This window comes from Motacilla alba, chromosome 3 (assembly GCF_015832195.1).
Source record: "Motacilla alba alba isolate MOTALB_02 chromosome 3, Motacilla_alba_V1.0_pri, whole genome shotgun sequence".
NCBI lineage: Eukaryota > Metazoa > Chordata > Aves > Passeriformes > Motacillidae > Motacilla > Motacilla alba.
The window spans coordinates 39,849,003-39,868,514 of NC_052018.1; the positions used below are offsets into that span (position 1 = coordinate 39,849,003).

At 41.9% G+C, this 19,512-nt stretch overlaps 1 protein-coding gene across 5 annotated transcripts in view; it reads left to right on the forward strand.

Moving 5' to 3' along the window:
• The window catches only part of KLHL32 (kelch like family member 32), a 123,384-nt gene extending 104,113 nt beyond the window's left edge, over positions 1 to 19,271 (forward strand). For all 5 annotated transcript variants that reach the window (XM_038131502.1, XM_038131501.1, XM_038131503.1 and 2 more), the window contains 5 exons: positions 445 to 1,171; positions 10,676 to 10,734; positions 13,134 to 13,326; positions 15,424 to 15,518; positions 17,298 to 19,271. In XM_038131502.1, the coding sequence (XP_037987430.1) occupies positions 445 to 1,171; positions 10,676 to 10,734; positions 13,134 to 13,326; positions 15,424 to 15,518; positions 17,298 to 17,459 (1,236 nt within the window). In that variant the 3' untranslated portion in view covers positions 17,460 to 19,271. The remainder of the gene's footprint in view (positions 1 to 444; positions 1,172 to 10,675; positions 10,735 to 13,133; positions 13,327 to 15,423; positions 15,519 to 17,297) is intronic.
• Positions 19,272 to 19,512: the final 241 nt, after the last annotated feature.

Genomic DNA, 19,512 nt, shown 5'->3' on the forward strand with positions numbered 1-19,512 from the left:
GTCATAAATGGGATGAAACAGGGAGGGCAGAAAAGGCTTTTCTTTGTCATCTTCTGATATTAGTCTTCTTTCTAGTGTACTTGTGGTATCTAGTGATCCCATAGTCCCTGTGTTAATATTATTTTTCCAGCAGCTTGACTCAGGGATGGTATGGTCTCCAGCAGCACTAACAGATTGCACAATGAGACTATTGCATAGCAGCTGATAATGCTGTGGAAATTGTTTAGGGGAGCTGGTGCAGTACAATGCTTTTATATATACACTGTGTCTTTTTATGCGGACTAACAGGCTTTCACAGCTGCTTTTTAGATGCATAGATACCACGACTGAGGCAAGTATATATCTGCCTTTGGAATGCAAGCTTACTTCAAAAGACCATCTTTTGACAGAATTGTGTGCAAATAACGTGTGTCTTGTTTTTCCCTTCCTTCCCCCCACTTTTAGCTGGCTGTGAGGTGGTTGGAGCACAACTGCCGCTACCAATATCTGGATGAACTTCTCCAGTACGTCCGCTTTGGCCTTATGGATGTGGATACACTGCATACCGTAGCTCTCACTCATCCTCTCGTACAAGCCAGTGAAACCGCGACAGCGCTCATTAACGAGGCCTTGGCTTACCACCAGAGCGTCTATGCACAGCCGGTGTGGCAAACTGCAAGGACAAAGCCTCGCTTCCAGTCAGACACTCTTTATATTATTGGTGGGAAAAAAAGAGAGGTCTGTAAAGTGAAGGAATTGCGATACTTCAACCCGGTAGACCAGGAGAACGTTCATATCGCGGGGATCGCTAACTGGAGCGAGCTGGCGCCTATGCCTGTGGGGAGGAGCCACCACTGCGTTGCTGTCATGGGAGACTTTCTTTTTGTAGCTGGTGGAGAGGTAGAGCACTCCACGGGGCGCACGTGCGCCGTGAGGACTGTCTGTCGATACGACCCCCGCACTAACTCCTGGGCGGAGATAGCGCCGATGAAGAACTGCCGGGAACACTTTGTGCTGGGAGCCGTGGACGAGTACCTCTATGCTGTAGGGGGCAGAAACGAATTGCGTCAAGTGTTGCCCACAGTCGAACGCTACTGCCCCAAGAAGAACAAGTGGACCTTTGTACAGTCCTTTGATCGGTCGCTCTCATGCCATGCGGGATATGTGGTGGATGGTCTTCTTTGGATATCAGGTAGAAAACGTTTCACACAGTTTGAGGTACTAACAAAATACCAGAATACTGTCTTGAATTAAAGTAATAAATCTTTGGTTTATATGTCATGATAACTTTTCTCTGCAGAGAGGACAAAGAACAGAAGCCTCATTAGAAGTATAGGAGCATAATGTATCTTATGCATTACACTCAGTACTTCAGAGCTGCTGATATCATATGTGCTATCTCCAGTTGCCATTCATAAATCACAGTGAACTGGAACGATAATGCACTTTTGGACAAATTTCCCATGATAAATTCTGCATGCTTCCTAAAAACAAATGAAAGAGGACATTGTTTCTGTAATATGATCTGGTACTTTTGACAGTCACAGGACCCGAGGGAATGGCCTGAAGTTGTGTCAGGGGAGGTTTAGGATGGATATCAGGAAAAGGTTCTCCACCCACGGGTTAATTGGGCACTGGAATAGGCTCCCCAGGGAGGTGGTCATAACATCACCCTGACAAAGTTCAGGAAGCACTTGGACAACCCTTTCAGGCCCATGGTGTGGTTCCTCAGCCTGTGCAGGGCCTGGAGTTGGACTTCCATGATCCTTGTGGGTCCCTTCCAACTCAGAATATTCTATGATTCACTTATTCCTGATGATGAACTGGAAAATTAGGTCCTTTTTAGCTTGTGTTGTTCCAGGGCTTGAAGGCAAATGTATGATTTGCTCCCACTTGCTCTTCAGAATATTGAAACATGCTGAGATGACAATTTTTAGAAATGATCCATGGCTCTGTCCATAACAAGTGCACAAGGCTCTCTGGATGTAATCATGGCTTTACGGCACAGATAGATGAATGTATAGACCCTATAATCCTAAAAGAACGTGTCATGTGCAACTGAGTCTTTAGTTGTTGTGTTCCATTGATGGGGGTGGGAGGATTTAGTTACCTCAGTCCTTGCAGTGGGTATTAGTTATTTTGGAATACTGCTGATGCTGTCCACAGAAGATTTGACATAAAAATATTCCCCCTGTACTAAGAGGTGTGCCACGGAAGGTAATATAGTTATAATATTTATTAAGGAAGCTAATGAGTAAATGGGGCCAGCCCTTGAGGTAAATGTTCAGTGATTGGCATCTTCACCATAGATACCCTCTAGGGATTTTAATATGGTCTGGAATGCCTGTGGTGAAAGGATGGAATATGAATGGAAGATTAAGTTAGCTTCTTAGGCCTGCACTGTGCTTCTCAAAGTGTGTCATTTAGGCTAGCAGATGTACCTTTCTGTCCTATGGATTAAGTGCCTCATGGGAATGGATTCCCAAGCATTGGCAGAGGAATTAGCAGGTATCTCTTTTAACACATATGCACTAAAGTCATGAATTACGACTTTGGAATTAAAAGCAGGACAGAACACAGCAAATCACCAAGATCCCTGGCAGGAACTTTGGGTCATTTTCTTTAGTGACCATCATTTAGGGAATCTTATAGAGTTTGTGCTGTGTGAATCCTGAGGTGAGACCCAGGCAGAGTACAGGAATAGGATTTCTGTGTTAGGCTACCATCTGGGTGTATTCAGAGCATTATCCTGTTTATTCGCTACTTTTCCTATTTTATTAGCAGAAAGGGATGTGTGTCTGCAGAGGATATTTCAAATACATGGATGTTACTACTGCTGTGTCTTGATTGCTGGTTTTTTTTCTTGTTTTGTGGTTTACATTTGTCAGTATTTGTGAAGAATAGGACCTTTTAAAAAATGGACTTATGCATTTTCACATAAAATCATTCAATGTGCACTAGAAATCCATCAGTGTGGTCTTTTCTCCAGTAAATGAAAAAAAGAAATAGTTTTTTGTCTTATTCTTGTGAAAAAACCCACCTAAACAACAAAACAAACAATCAAAACTCAAGAAAGTATTTGATAGCAGTTTTTAAGTCAAACAAGGGACTGGTTGAAGATTAAATTTATTCTTTCCAGATTTGCTAGGAAAGGGGAAATTATCCTAAAGCTTAATTCATGTGCCTAGTTATGTAGGTGAAATGCATGCATGCCTGTGTGTTTTAAATTCCACTTTTGTTTAGAAAAAGATGCAGTGTGATACTGTGTTCAAGGATATGCCTCTAATAGAGCTGTAGAATCAGTGGAAGAGGCAAGTGGAAGCCTACTGGATGAATTATTTAAAACAGAGCAATACAACAAAATATATTTTATTAGTATTGTTTGATTTATGTTTGAAAAAGCTACCAACAGTGGAATAAGGTAGACACAGCTTTTCATTTTGATAGGTTCTGAGAAAATGCTTAGAAAATTTTGAGTTGCTCAACAGGTTATTATAAAGTACAAGAGCACACTTACTGTGCTACACTTCAGTAGATATCGATCTGAATTTTGCCCTCTCACACTGAAACCTGGTTGTATTCAATAGACTTATTTTAAAAAGAAAAGTGAATGTAGGTGTAATAACTATACCTAGCTTTCTGTTATTAATTCATTGCTTAGGACCAGAATGTAGCTTGTGGTACATGTACATTTAAGGGCAAGGGAATAGTGCAGAGAGATGTTTTATTGTATCATAGTCAGTGCTGGAAAATCCACTGTTCATCATTGAATGTAAGATGTTAGCATAAAAGTAATTAGTAATGCAGGAGGGAACCTAATTTTGAAGTATGTGGCCTAAAATTAAGTAATTAAAAAATTAGTCTGAGTTAGAAATGTTTCTGAGTTGTATCCCTGCTGCTTTTTCTGGGAAATGCAGGTCATCAGCAAAGAGCTCTCAAAGTCAGTCTGCTGCTACCAGCTGGCAAGGGAACCATGGAAATGTGCCCAGTTTTTTAGTGAGGGAATAAATTAAATAGTGATAATAAAAGTTTCTAGCCCTTCTATTTGTGGAGAGCATCATCAAAGCTTGATCTGCACACTGACCAATTACTTACTCAGTGCCTCTGCTACAGCCCAGTGCCCTCTTAAAGGCTTTGCTGATCAAAAGCTAATTAGGCTTAAGGGATTTCTATTATTATTGGGATTCATTTTCAGCTTTGCTTTCATGCTCCTTTGGGACAAATATGACAAGGATTCAAAACTAATAGATAATAAAATCATGGCAAAGGCAGCAGGAAAGGAAAATGGACAAAACAAGCCTCTATATGAGTTTACACACTGGCAATAGTAGGTGGGTGGCTGGTGTTTAGATGACAGAGGGACTCCTAGGCTGCCACCACCTCTTTGGGGTTTTTAATCTGACAGAGGCAGATTAAAAGAGGGAGCCTTTTGCATACTGGAACTAGTCAGTCCCTCTGCTAAGCACAAGTGGGTTCAGCCCTTGAGTTTTTTGAGCTCCATATTTTCATATTTATGTCATTATTTATTGTTTTTCCCCCACAATCCTCATTTTATTTTATTACTTAAAGAAAAACAAAACATGAAAAGTTATTAAAATAAGGTACTGGTTTCGACTGGGATAGAGTTAATGTTTCTCATAGCAGCTAGTCTGGGCAATGTTTTGGATTTGTGCTGGAAACACTTCCGGTAACACAGGAATGATTTGGTTATTGCTGAGCAGCGCTTCTACAGAGTGAAGGTGTTTTTTACTTCTCACCCCACCCCACCAGTGAAGAGACTAGGGATGAGCAAGGGTTTGAAAGGGAACCCAGCCAGAACAGCTGACCTCTGCTGACCGAAGGGATATTCCAGATCGTATGATGTCATGCTCAGCATATAAAGCTGGGGGAAGAAGGAAGAAATGGGGGTGTTCATAATGGTGATGTTTGACTTCCCAAGTCACCATTATGCTTGATGGATCCCTGCTCTCCTGGAGACGGCTGAACACTTGCCTGCTCATAGGAAGCAGTGAATTAGTTCCATGTTTTGCTTTGCTTGTGTGCGTGGCTTTTGCTTTACCTCTTAAACTCTCTTTATCCCAACCCACAAATTTTCTCAGTTTTACTTTTCCAACTGTCTCCCCATCCCGTGCTGGGGGAGTGCACGAGTGGCTGTGTGAGGCTGAGTTGCTGACTGGGGTTAAACAACAACAAATAAGTTCTCTGTACTGACATTGCATTGGGTAGATGGCTTGGAAATTTTATAGAAAGGTGATTCTTCCAGGCCCCGGCTAACATCTGGTGCCATGACCAATTTCACAAACGAATTGCATGCCGCAATGCTTGTAAAGTGAAGTATTTCAGTGAAAGAAGAACTAAGTACACTAAACACTTTGGAGTTCAACATGACTAACAATCACTGTCTATAAAAGCGGGGAGATATTTTCCATAAGAGCGAGGACTTGAACTGTGCCCATTTCCCAGCATCCTCTGTGGAGTGCACATGCAAATCTGGAGACCTCCTTTTCTATCCACGTTAACCTTCCTTCATCAATATAGGTCTAGTGCCCCTGGGGACATTCAGGGACAGGGAACCTCTGCCAGGCATTCCAGCTCTGGGCCATTCCTGCACCTGCATCTTGGGCTAATGACACTTCCCCTTGCCTTAGGTGCTCCAGAGATTAGCACATGAAAAGTCTTGTTTAAAACAAAGTGTTACACTGGTGTTTTGCAGAGGTCCAAGTTGTCTGACCCTAAGTGTGTCAGCTAAAATAACATCTTGACATGCACATAGATACTCAGCTTGGGGGAAGGAGATAAGCCATCCCTGTAAAGTTGCTTTGTACTTAATACAGGAGATATTTTTTTTTTTTCAAAATTCAAGATTCATTCTTTTGGTTTTTATACTGTTGTTTTGGTTTTTTTTTTCCCTAATGGTGGAGATTTTGACTGAGGAAATTATGGTGATAATGTATCTTGAAGAAGAATTATTCTGAGTTTGTGAGTGATTTGGGATGAAAAGTATGACCTTACTATCAGTATGCTGTTGTGAAGTGAAGAATTTTTCCTCAGGAAATTTTTCTATTTTATGAAAAATAGATCTGGGATAATAGGAGTTTACAGAATCCATCCAAATCAAGTCTTACAGTGCAGCTGGCACAGGATTTACTGGAAATGGGAGGTTAACAAATGCCTAAAAATTGCCTTAGTGGCCCAGTCTAAGTCTCTAATTGTTCCATATCTATACAGACTTCATTTTTACTGTATTTGAATGAATGGTCTCACACCTTTCAGTAACAGGACATTATTGATTTGATGCCATTGATTCTGCTTAGATTGAATGTAAACATCCAGCTTTAATTATTTAAACAAAGCTAGGGCTTGTGCCCCTCTTGTTTGTGGCTCGATTGCATCTGGAGTCAAAGAGCACCAAGCAGAGCTGCTGTTGGGGTCTTCCAGGGGACTCCTTACCTTGGGAGAATGTGCTCCAGCTCAGCTGTCCTCACTGCACCTTTGCTGGCTGCAGTAAGAGGCAGCAGGTTTGCTTTGCATGTTGAGGAAGGATTATCTTGTGTTTAACACACAGACACCTAAGAGAGGAGAGATTTCTGTTTTAAAATAGCAGAGCACCTTAGGGTACGTGTCGTGAGTTTCTATATACTCCCTGGATTTGCTGGAAGGAGCACACATGGGAGCTCTTTGCCAACATGTAGTTTTACACATCTACACATCTCCCAGTGAACTCAGATTCCTCGCGCTTGGGGACCGTGGGGAGAGTTGTGATATTTTCTGGGGGATTTGGATTGGATCCGATTTCTCAAGTCATATGGGGACCTTGCTAGGCCACATTATAAATGTGGCTTATAAAGTATCATTGAGGAAAATATTGAATCTACTGCCTCCTACCCTTCTCTTTTTAGAAGTGTGTCTTGAAGGTGTTTCTCGATGTGGTTTGTGGAGTGTTTGGGAGGACTGTAATAATTCGAACTGTTTATCAAGTGTGGAAAAGGGATGGACGAGGTATGTTTTGGAATCCTTGAGCAATTTCCTCATGTAGAGGGGCACTGTTGCATGAGTTGGGAATTTACAGGTCTTGGAAGGCTTAAAAAGCAACATTTACAGCCTACAAGGGAGTGAAAGACAGTTATTGTGGCAGTGTAAAAACATTGTGAGCCCATGGGTTGGATGACGGACTTTCCATGAGGGTGTGCTCCTGTGTGTAAGAGCAAAAAAGACAGTCTTGTCCTGAGTGTACTCCTTGCCTCCTAGGAAATGGAATCCTCAAAGCAAGCTGCTCATGTAAAGTAGTGTAATCATCCCTCTGTGTACAAAACCAGCAAAATGCTGACCAGACTGTAAATTTTCTGTCATTTAACCAGACAGACATTTTTTTTCTCTTTCTCTAACTGTTGGGTTACTACCACATTAGCTGTTATTTCTTGACATCAAATTTAATAGCATAGTCTGTATTTTTAACTACTTTCTCTCATTATGATGGCTCTCTATCCTCTCATTTCCTCATAGAAAACACAACAGAGAAGTGTAAGAAATTCTCTCAGAACTACCCCATTTATTTTCTGAGAAAGTATGTATTATTTTTAGTACCATTTAAACTCTTTTCCCCCTTCTTTTCTTATTTTTAAGAGACATATGGCTGCTCTTTCGGCCTTTCCCAGCTGTCTGTAGTATTTAAAAAAAAAATAGTTCAAGAGGACATTGCAAACTTGTTAAATCTGAATTTTGGCAGAAAATTTTAAACTTTTGCTATAGCACTTCAAAGTTAGAAGGAACTAGAGTTTGAAAATTGATGCAGATATAAGATGGCATATTTAATGACAGATGTATCTATAGAAACCTGTTAAGATGCAGATTATCCCCCTGGGGAGGGGAGATCAAAACTGCCAATCTATAAAATATACTTGTTAGGGGAAGGCATGGAATCTATCTCTGCGAGCACTTTGATTGCAGGGGACAGTGTAGCAGCATGTGGCATCATAACCTAAGAGCAGACAAATCAGCTTGATGACTTTCAAAGCCAAGAATACTGCTGGAGGCAAGGGTACTCCAGTCTAGAAGAAATTAAAACATATAGAGACTGTTATTAATTCCAGATCTATTTTTGTGTAGTCAAATCTGTATGCAAATCCTTAGCATCTCATTTTGGCAGATTAATCTAAAAGTGAAGAGCGGTATGTGAAGGGAATGTAATGATAAAACACCAGAGATGAGCAATATTGCAGGGGAAAAGATGTGTGTACTTGATGCGAGGGGCCCTTTGTGAAGAGAAGGAAATAATTTTGCTTATTTTATTACTTTATGAGGAAACATCTCTTCTTCCTTCACATCTTTCCCCCCAAATTAAGGCGCCCTTTCAGAATGGAAACGTATGACCCAAAATTGAGTTTCAAATGTGTCTCCTCTAGTTTAACATTCTGGAGGTAATAATCCAAATAACTATGATTTTTATTTTTCAAAGTACTAATCTGATGTCTCATTTTAGACATTGTGCTGGGAGTCAAATAACTATATGTAAAAAAAAAATCAAATTACAAAACAGATATTAGAAAAGATTGTTTTATCTGTCTGGCTGATGACCACTAGGAATGTGAAGGCTGCACAGCAGTGTAGAGACAAATAATAGATTGTGAGATCAGACACAGGAGCAGTCTTTGCTTTTTAATGCCTGTTCTTGTGTGTGCATTGCACATGTGCTGTGATGGGCAGGGTGTGGCGCAGTGTGATGGAAACAGTTTGGAGAGGCTGCCTCTCATCCCAGCTATCCCTTACCCTGTGAGTGTCTCTGAGCTGGGAGTTTGGGCTGCCATCCCTCTGGAGGTGCCTAGCACAGGCTGGGCTTGCCGAGATGCACCCAAGTAGCAGCATCATTTCTCCTTGCTGCTGCAGTTGAAGAAAAGACTCTAAAATAGATACATTTATAATTTCTGCTATGGATTCTTGGCCCCACTCAAGTTTCTTTGAGTCAGAGGGTTTGAGTCAGAGGGTCAGGGTGAGTTTTTTTGGTCAGAGGGTAATTCTTTCTCAGCAAGTAGCTCAGCCCAGTAGGAGCAGATCAGCAGGTAAAACCTTGGCACCAAGTTCTCTGTGTTTACTCCATGTACCTTTCACATTTTTTGCTTTGGGCTAGGTTTGTTCTGGTCCTCTGGCTCAAATGTTCCCAGTGCTCAGATGGTACGAAGCCAAAAGACCAGTTATTATTTTGCACCTTTATGCTGCCATTAGGAACTGGAGCATGGCTGGTGCACATCTGGAACAGAGCTTCTGGTTTAGCTTGAATGCACACCAGTCCCAGCCTACAGCCTGAAATGACATGGGGGAAGTGGCAGAGTTGCTTCAAAATCACAATATGGCTCTAAACCAAAATGCTGCCCTCAGCCTAGCTGGTGGCTGGCAAAATGAGAATTCTCCAGCACAGAGCTTGGGGATAAAAGGGAAGAAACCAACCCAGCAACCTTAGCAGGACTGGGCCATAGCTCAGCCAGCAGGAAGGAATATAAGTCACTGTGTTGCTGTCCTGGCTGAAACAGGGCATGCCCTGACATAAAGGGAAGCATCAACAGAATGAAATGTAATAAGAAGAAAGTTCTTCCTCTCATTGCTGTGGATTTTGTCCACTTTTGGTATGGGCCATTAAAACTGTAATATATAGTTTGTCTGTTACAATGAGTGTCACTGGTGTGTGGCCACTGTCATGCCCTAGTTCTGCCCAGACCTCGTGGCAGGATGAAGGTGAGCCACAGCTTGCAGGCATTATTTCTGATTCCATCTTCCCATGGGCCCAGTGGGGTGATAGGGGAGGACTGGGAACTGGGGCAGTGCTGCAGTGACACCATGTCCTCAGAAGGCTTGAGCACATTCAAAAACATGTTTGCACAGGTAAGATTGCAGACTGAAGAAGTTTTCCATGTTTACTTAGTGAAATTTGCCATTTAAAGCAAAACAAGAAGAGGATGATTAGCTATTAAATGTCTGTTTACTGTGTTGAGGTAAACAGCTGGTTTGCATCATCTGCTTGGGTCAGAGTCTATTCTGAGCTTTTCTGAGGTGCTTAACACTATGATTTTCTGACCATTATTGAAAAGTAAGTGGTAGGGCTGTTTCTGGTCACTGTGGAGGAACCTTCCAACCTAAGTTTACAACTAAATAAGATGTTTTCTACAGTACAAACTAAGTACAGAATTTCTTTCAAATGTATAGATAAGCACAGTTGCACAGGCTTGAATGTTGCTTTTAAGTGGCAGTGGTATCCCCTGCCAAGTTTTTGGTAAGGCAGTGCTTCTCTCTGACCTCTTCTTCACATTGATGCAAGCCCACCTCCTCCTCTTTTAAACCCTGTCACACACTGTACGTTCCATGGAACACGAATGGGTTTTATCTTTGTGTCTTGGTGTAGGCTGAATGCATGGTTATGTATAAAGAGATCCATTTTTTACTCATTTTTGGCCCATAGAATTAGCTCTATAAAGGAAGTGTATGGGGGCTGTTTATTGATGCTGTTCTGTGTTGCTGTATGTTTGACAAATGGGGCTGCTTTTTCCTTGTAACCAGATTAAGTGCAGTGAAATGTAAGCAGAAGTGGTGGTATGTAATGTAATTATTATCTGCAGATGAACTCTAGAACTGTTTATTTTGCTGTACCTGATCATGGTCCTGGCTTTGCCTATATGAAAAAATGTAACCTGTATAAACTCTTTTATAGGAGGAGTAACAAATACTGCACAATATCAAAATAGACTCATGGTCTATGATCCTAAGCAGGTGAGTATCTGTGTTATTATATGTTTTGTTTTGCTTCAAACAGATCTCTTGGCAAATACGAAAAGATTTTGTAAGGCTAAAAGTGCTGACCATTGGAATTAGTGGTTTTTTAAGTTCACTTTGTACTGATGTGTGAGTTTAACAGTTTGATGGAGACCCTGACAACTTACTATGTTTTTTAAGCCTGTAGGAATTAGAAACATCCTAGGATAAATACAGAAATGTGCTTTAAATCCCTTGTATTTATCTGTATTTCTTTTTATTTTTCTTTTTTTTTTTTTGTAATCCAGCAGCCCTGGGCAATGTATACTCAAAGTCAGTGTTCCAAAACCACTCCTTGTCATTGGCATTTCTGTTTTGAATTGCATATATGGGCCTTTTTGTTTCCTGAATACTTTGAGAACTGTACTACCTGGCCGTGACTTACTCTGCTGACTGCAAGGGTGCCTATCATTTCATTACCCAAGCACCTAAAATATCTTTTAGGGATTATTTCATACATAATGTATGTGTTTTGATTAGGTTAGCACGGCTCAGTAACCATTTCAGAGGGTTAGGACATGGTCATGCCCTCTTGCTTGTATTAGGAATTAAAAGTCCTAAGCTTGCAATCAGAGCTGCATAGCCTGATTTACACCCACGTGAAAGAGTATTGACTTTTCTGATTGTAGGATAGGGGTTTTGATTGCTGTATTTGGAACAAAATTGTGCCAGGAGATACTTCTATATGGTTTCCACTGACTATTTAAAGCATAGCACATATGAGGCCTGAAGCAGAAAGCAGGAGATGACACACCTCCCTCATTCTTTTCGAGGTGAAGTTTTGTCATTGACTACAACAAATGCTGACTGTCCTAAATCCAAGTAGCAATTACAGGCAGCAATCTTACTTTGCTTGTGAGGGGGACACGTATTTGGATACCCTGTCTCTATTGTGTACCTTTCACTTGGGATTCTTTGCTTGCTGATGTGAAAGTTGCACCCCAAAGGTGCTGGGGCCGCCTCAGGGTACCGTGCTGATGGCGAGGAGCCTGGCGTGGCGCGTGAAGAGTTACAGAGGAATTGTGCACTTGCATTCTTCAAACGACGTCTGTTTCGTGTTTGTACACACAAGCTCTTTTTAAAAATTCTGCTGGCATATTGTTTACGGTGGGTACTGGAAACCATCACATCTGCTTGCATCTCGCACGGAATCTCAATAGCTCCATCACGCAGCCCCGGCGCCTGCTCCTGCGCGGGGCCTTTGTGGCGAGTCGATAATGCCTGCCATCTGCCACCGAGCACACAGCTACCTGCCAGCAAGCCGGCTGCGCTGACCTCTGCTTCCCCACCGCTGATTAGTATTCACACACCGCCTTATTAGAAATGACCCTGCCAGGCCCCTCTGTTTCCCTGCCTTTGCAGTGCTTTGAGGCTCACCTGGCAGGCACTGCAGTGAAGGAAGCTAAAGATATAATCAGGGGATGCAGGCAGGCTTTGCAAAGCAGATGGTGTCTATAGTCTGGTGTTAAGAGACTGGACTACTAATGCAAACATTAATGCCTAATATTCAACTATTACACATTGAAATGTATAGCTATATATTGTGGAGGTTAAAAGGCAGAAGGCTTAGAGACTCTGGAGTTGCTGCACGTGTATCACAAAAAATTTCTTCAGGGATTTTTAACTTCCTCCACTTAAATTAATCTTATCCCTTACCAGGTTGTTTGATTTGGTAGGCATAGCAGGAGCAATTGTTTTCTCAGGTATAAAATACTCTGATTTAATCTCTTGTCTTCCATGTCTTCCTGCCTCTCCCCTAAACAGGTGAAATTCTTGAATACTGTTAATGAGTAAGAAAAATATGCAAAAGGTTGGAACTTTGTAAGTTGCCACAAATAAAGGGTTGACAAACCAAATGAATCATTTGAGAAGATTCTTTAGGAAATTATTTTTCCTGTTGCTTTATTCCCCAAGGATAAGATCAAATAAGCTTCTGAATAACAAAAGGCAGAAGAATCTCTGTTCTCACATAACAGAGCTCATTGGTACAGATAATTTTAGCACTGTATACAAAGGAGGCATTTAATAGTCTGGTTTAAGGAGAATTTGCTACTGTGTTATAAAGGGGAAAAAAAGACCTTTGAAACCTGATGAGCTAGAAAAAAAAAAAAATAGAGCAAGAAATTCCATTAAATTAATGAACTTAAATGTGAGAATTATAAACCATGTGTTGGAAGTCCACTATCCTTATTCAGTGTTACAACCAATGCACATGTCTAGCATATGACCAGAACCAGTATATGCAATTGTGGTTCCTGACCAAGGGGAAGAGGAAGCCAGTACTGTTCTGCTGTTCATTGCACTAGCACTGTAGGTGTGCTTTTGAGCAGTGCTAGACAAGCTCTGTCTCTTTGCAGAACAAGTGGTTAAGCCGTAGCCCGATGCTGCAGAGGAGAGTGTATCACTCCATGGCCGCTGTCCAGAGGAAGCTGTACGTGTTAGGTGGGAACGACCTCGACTACAACAACGATCGGATCCTGGTCCGTCACATCGACTCCTACAGCATAGACGCCGACCAGTGGACCCGCTGCAGCTTCAACATGCTGACAGGTGAGCATTGTACAAAAGGGGAACTCACTACTGCTGAACTGAAACATCTCTTCCCTTTAGATGCCTTTAGTCTGTGGAACTCCATGACTTTGCGACAAATGCTTTCAATTTAGAGACCACTGTTAGCCAAGAAGACATTTTTTGTTATGGTTCTGGCATTCAATGGTCTACAAAATATTTGTTTTAGCACATTGTACATTTAAATTTTGAAGAAGGTGTGGATAAATTTCATTTAATTAAGCAGCCAAAAATAATTTGTCATAATATTACCAGTACTGTTTTTTAATTCTCCAAAAGCTTGCCTCTGGTATTGGTTTAGTTCCCATTTTGAGTGTACAAGAGACTGATATGTCTTTACCATGTAGCATCAATTTGTAGTGGCTTCTGCTGGCATTATAGGGCAAAGCTTTCACTGAAATCTGTTAACGCTTGCTTATTTCTAAACAGTATCTTCTTAATAAATTACGAAGTAGGACATGTCCTTGTTGGAATTCCATCAAGTTAGAAATGAATTGGGCACTTAGTTACAGGATCTGTAAAGTTCATCTTGACTTATAAGGAAGAGCTGTCACAGCTTGCAAAACACTGCAGCTCACTGTCCCTGCCACTCAGTCCACCAAAGTTCACCTCCACCTGATACAATTCCCAGATGTAGTATATCCTTCAATCCCAGGGAGAAACATAGAATCATAAAATGGTTTGGGTTGGAAGGCACCTCAAAGATCATCTAGTTCCCAACTCCTGCCGTGGGCAGAGACATCTCCCACTAGACCCATGTTGTTCAAAGCCCCATCCAACCTGGAGCACTTCCTGGGACTGGCCATCCACAACTTCTCTGGGCAGCCTCACCACCCTCACAGTAAAGACTTTCTTCCTAATACCTAATCTAAACCTACTCCCTTCCAGCTTGAAGCCAAACCCCCCTGTTCTGTCACTACATGCCCTTTTAAAAGTCCCTCTCCATCTTTCTGGTAGGCTCTGTGCTGGTAGTGGAAGGCCACAGGTCACACTGAAGCGTTCTCTTCTTCAGGCTGAACGGACTCTAATTCTATCAGACTTTCATCCCAGGAGAGCTGCTCCATCTCTCTAATCAACTTGGTGGCCTCCTCTGGATTTGCTCCAACAGGTCACTGTCCTTCCTGTAGTGAGGTCCCCAGAGCTGGACACAAGACTCCAGGTGGAGTCCCACCAAAGTGGAGCAGAGGGGCAGAATCACCTCCCTGAACCTGCTGGCCACACTTTCAGACAGGCATGTGACACATTCTTAGAGAAGCACCAACAGTAGAGTTGCTTGGTTTCCAAGTCAGGCCATCAAAGTACCTGATGGACACTAGGGAGAGAGACATAGGTTAAAAAGGAATTACACATGGTCGAACAGAACTAGTTTTTCATGTGTCTTTTGCTCACTAGTTAATTATTTTATTATGTGGAGGAACTGACAGCCTCTGAGAAGGATGTCATCTGATTTGCAACTGCAAATCCCTGGCACTGCAGGCACCCTCTCATTCTGGAGCTGACACTGTCCCACTGAATGCTGTGAGGCAGCCTCCTCTCTCCACTGCCTCCAGGTGTTTTCCACAACCTGCACCTTAAGAAGCTACCTAAGCCTTTCTTTCTGTCAGTACAACTGGTAGTAAATGTGCCTGGTAAACTGTGTAGTGTAGATTTTTTTTAGGCTGTACTTTTCCTTCAAAACTTCCAAACTTGTTGGGAGACCGTTGCTATGGGGATGAATTTGCACAGCAGCCCCTGTGATTTTCACCATACTTGTACCTGGAGGAGCGGGGCTGAACAGGTGTGGGCAGCACAGGAGGGGCACTTGGTGGGGACTGTGTCTGTCACCTGTGGCACACGTGAGGAGGGTGCGGATGGTCCCTGCACAGCCACATGAATGCTCATCTGGGCAGCACCAGGCAGAGCTCCTGTAGAGAGCAAGGAACTGCCCCCATGCCTCACCTTCTCTCCGACACTTTGGGAATTCTGAAACAGTCAAGTCACTGCCAGGACTGTTCGCATCCCATTACAGAACTCCAGCATTTGGTGTTAAAAGGGTTAATTAAACACTGAAAGTGGTTTCTATTTCCTTCTTTGCTTTAGGTCAAAATGAGTCTGGAGTTGCTGTCCACAACGGTAGAATATATTTAGTTGGTGGCTATTCGATTTGGACAAATGAGCCTTTGGCATGTATCCAGGTGAGCGATTTAGGTTTCTTTTAAAGTCTTTTCCAATAATCTTGCAAGTATAAGTTTTGCACAGTTGTTATTAAAAAAGGAAAATACATGTGAAGAGGAGAGATTAAGGATATTTCGTATGCAGCCACTGAACCTGCATAAACAGAGAGGAAATACTGTAGAAATTACAAGTATTTCCATGTGAGCTAATAGATGCAATTCCTCTAAGATATTCCAGTAAACCAAGGTTGAATTATCTTTCCTTTGACAATATAATAATGTGTATTAATTCACTGGTTACACAATCAAGTTCAAAATTAAAAATGAATGATGGGGCTAAGAATTTTTCAGCCCATATTGGGATTTTTCTTTTCTTTCCAAGTTGTGTTTCTGAAGGGCAGCCAGAGTTAACAAGTTGTTCATTGACCAAGTGCAGTCAGCCTGCTACCTGCCCTTCTGCTTACTGCCTTAAAGCTTCAATGGAAGTTTTTTGATCCCTGCCCTAGGCAATAAGTTGTCCTACAAACTCTTCTGCTCTCCCATCTTTTATAAAAGCAGCTCACCCGCAGATCCATGGCTTTCAGGTTTTTTGGTACAGAAATTAGGAATTCTTATCTTTCTGCATGTTTCTGAGTGAAGCAGTTCTGCATCACAGCCACTGCTTTGTCACCAGCTGGGCATTTAAAGGCAGAAACTCCTGTTTCTATCTCAGTTTCTGCACTTTTGCTGATAAACAACATTTTTATTAGCTTCCAACTTTTTGGATTTTAGAATTTCACCTCCAAACTGTCCCGTAAGCCTAGAAGTCAGGCTTAGCATAAGAAGGGAGTATATTAGGTTGCTGAGCTGCTGGTCTGACATTGAACACTTAGTAGCATGAATTTGTGAAGAGTAAGATAACACAAGATAAACAGTTAAAAACATGTTCTGGTCACTAGTATAATTGTATTTTGGCAAGTTGTTGGATACCATACCAAAAAAATTCATTAGAAAAAGTCATGCAGGCTGGCTTGGATGTAGCTGACATATAATGCTTAGATGGAGTAATGGCATTGTATAGAGGTAGCAGCTGTGCTCCACCAGTGCGCTCGTTTATAATCAACAGGTACTCTACACTATTGCGCCTGGGTTTTAATACTGCTTAGTGACAAGCAAAAGTAATCCTGGGATCTTGCTTTCTTAAATGGACATTTGTCCACATCCCCAGACTGGTTGTGAACTGGCAGCCTGCCTGACACAGTCCCCACATAAAAGGGAAAAGAAATATAATGAGTGATTTGGCAGAGCTGTGTGTGCTGTCCCTCCTCAGCTGTTGGCAGTGTGCCTGGCTTTAACCAGCAAAACTAGCCTTTTTATCTTCCAGTTGAGGAAAACTGAGGTTGCTCTCTCCTTTGGAAGAAAAAATTCCACTTTTTCTTTACATTTCTTTACTTACTTTAAGTCAGTAATTTATTTGGCATTCCCATCTTCCACAGAGCTTCTGTGACCCTAAATACCTTGGAGCTGACAAACGATTTGTGCTCTGTGCTAACAGGAGCCCTTCTGTGCAGAGTAACCCACTTGCATGGCTGCTCATTCTCCTGCCAGGAAGCAGGATCCAATGTCATTGTTTGCGCCGAAGTGCCTGAGCACTCAGGTTTTGGGTTGAGTGATGAGAACAGCAAATGGATCACCAGATCCATAATTCTTAAACTACCTTTTCCACTGGGATTAATAGTTAATACATGAGGTGGGTGCCAGCAAATTTGTTTCAGCTTTCTTCTGTGATCTCAGAAATATTTTGTATATTTTGCCATGCAGGTGCTGGATGTTAGCAAGGAGGGAAAGGAAGAGGTATTCTATGGGCCTACGCTCCCCTTCGCTTCCAATGGAATAGCAGCCTGCTTTCTTCCAGCTCCTTATTTCACATGCCCCAACCTTCAGACTCTGCAAGTGCCTCACCACAGGATCGGCACAATGTGACACATTCCTTGCGCTTCATGGAATCAGAAATGGAGGAGGAAAACATCAAACCCCACAGGGTTTGATAGAAGGGTTTCCCTGGGTCAGTGAGAAGAATCAATCCACTTGGGCTGCTGCTTTACCATCACACATTTGTCTTAAAGTCAGATCACAGCAGGCAGGAAGGAAGTTCCAAAGCCTGCGAGCGGTTTCTCTCCTCGGCCTCAGACGTAGCAGCAGATACGTGAGCGCGTTGTGCGTTTCTGCTGGTGACCACTTGCTACGTGTCTTCTTCATTTCCTTATGCAACTTCGTCAGGCATTGTGGATGCTCTCAGCTCTTCCTGGGCCGCTGCTCTTTGGAGTCTGCACATTCAGTTGCTCACCAGTGGCGCTTTCAAAGACAATAAAAAAGCTCTGTTTATGTTCACAAAGATGATATAATACTGTGCTAATTATGCAACTTACTCAATACCTTTGGCAAAAAGAATAACAAATGTGTTGACTTTCAATTCTGAACTCCATCGTTTACAGTTTCTCATTTAATAATACTTCATTTGAAATTTAAATACTTCAAAACAGATTAAAACAAAAATAAAAAAACAAGCCCTATAGGATATGAGGAACAGATAAAAATTGTCTCAGCTGAAAGGCAAAGAAAATGAAGCCTCACGGTTAAACTCAAGTCTGAACTGAATGTGTTTGTTCGAGAATCTAAGGATTGTTTGGGATGTCATTTACCAAGGTCTACTACCAAATAAATGTTACCTTCTGTCATATGATCAATTCTTCCTGACAGCTGCAGTCTTTTAATGGGGGAGATCAGCCTCTTTACTGTATAATTAAAATGTGCCATTCACTTAATATTTTTAATATCCAGTTTGCAAAGGGTCACCACATTTACAATTATCAATGAACAGTCTCATTTTGTCCAACATATGGTCCCACAAATCACTGGTCTCCAGAGGCTAAGCAGGTGTAGAACAATGTCAATATTTATTTATTTATTCTTTCAGTTTATATAGCGTGTCTCCATTCCACTCTCCAGGCATATGCCAGCTCACAGCAAATACTGTAACCTGGTGTATTTTGGCTTTGCTTGGCTACTGCAGTCCCTGTCTCTTATCTCTGTGTTTTATTTACATATTGGACAAAAATGTCAATGTTTGTAAATATTAACCAAGCATGTAATTAAATCTTTCTCTATTTCTGATTTATGGATACTCTGCACTTCTCTGCCTTACCTACTGATCAGCTCCCTGCCACTGTGCTGCCTGAGCAGACCTATCAAATTCTTGCTGGTGCTCCTGCTAATGCCACATGGGGAATGTGCTGCAGCAGTAGCCCGTGCCTGCTGGACAGGAACAGGTTTGACTTCATCCAGTGAGCAGCGCTTTCTAATCAAAACTATCTTTTAACTTTTAAGGGTCTGATTACAGGGAGGTAACTTTATTATCATTTCTGTCTCCTGCTGGGCAGTGTACTGGTGGAACATTCCCTTTCCTTTTCCATACTTAATCAGGTTAGAATGTTTTATGGTTGGGTTTTTGTTTGGTTGGGTTTTGTTTGTTTGTTTGTTTTGTTTTGTTGTTTTTTTTTTTTTCCTGAGCTTTCTCACTTTCCTTGCCTCGAGCAGAGCTGCAGCTGCACAGTCTTTGCCTGGCACACTGGCTCTAGTTGCTAACACCATCTCCCTCTGTGCACCAAGCACACCTATATCTAGGCAGGACTTTTCTCTATGTTGCATGGGAGCTGGATAGGCTGTACATCAAGACATGTTTTAATTTCTTGATTTAATTTGTTTGATCTCCTGGAAATCTGCATGCAAGGAACAGCTCTCTGAACAGTCCATTTACAGAAATTGTTTTCCTGTGTGGGCTGCAGGGCCCAAGCCAGGCAAGTATACAAACTTTGACTTAGGTGTGGCTTTCAGGGACACAAACGGAGTATGTCTCATTTTCAAGAGAAGGGTGGCTAAAATAATCAAAACCTGTGCAGGGGCTTTGGTCTCATCCCGGAGGTACCACATCAGGTGAGTGATCCGCTTTTGTTTCGGGGGCAGAACCAACACTTCC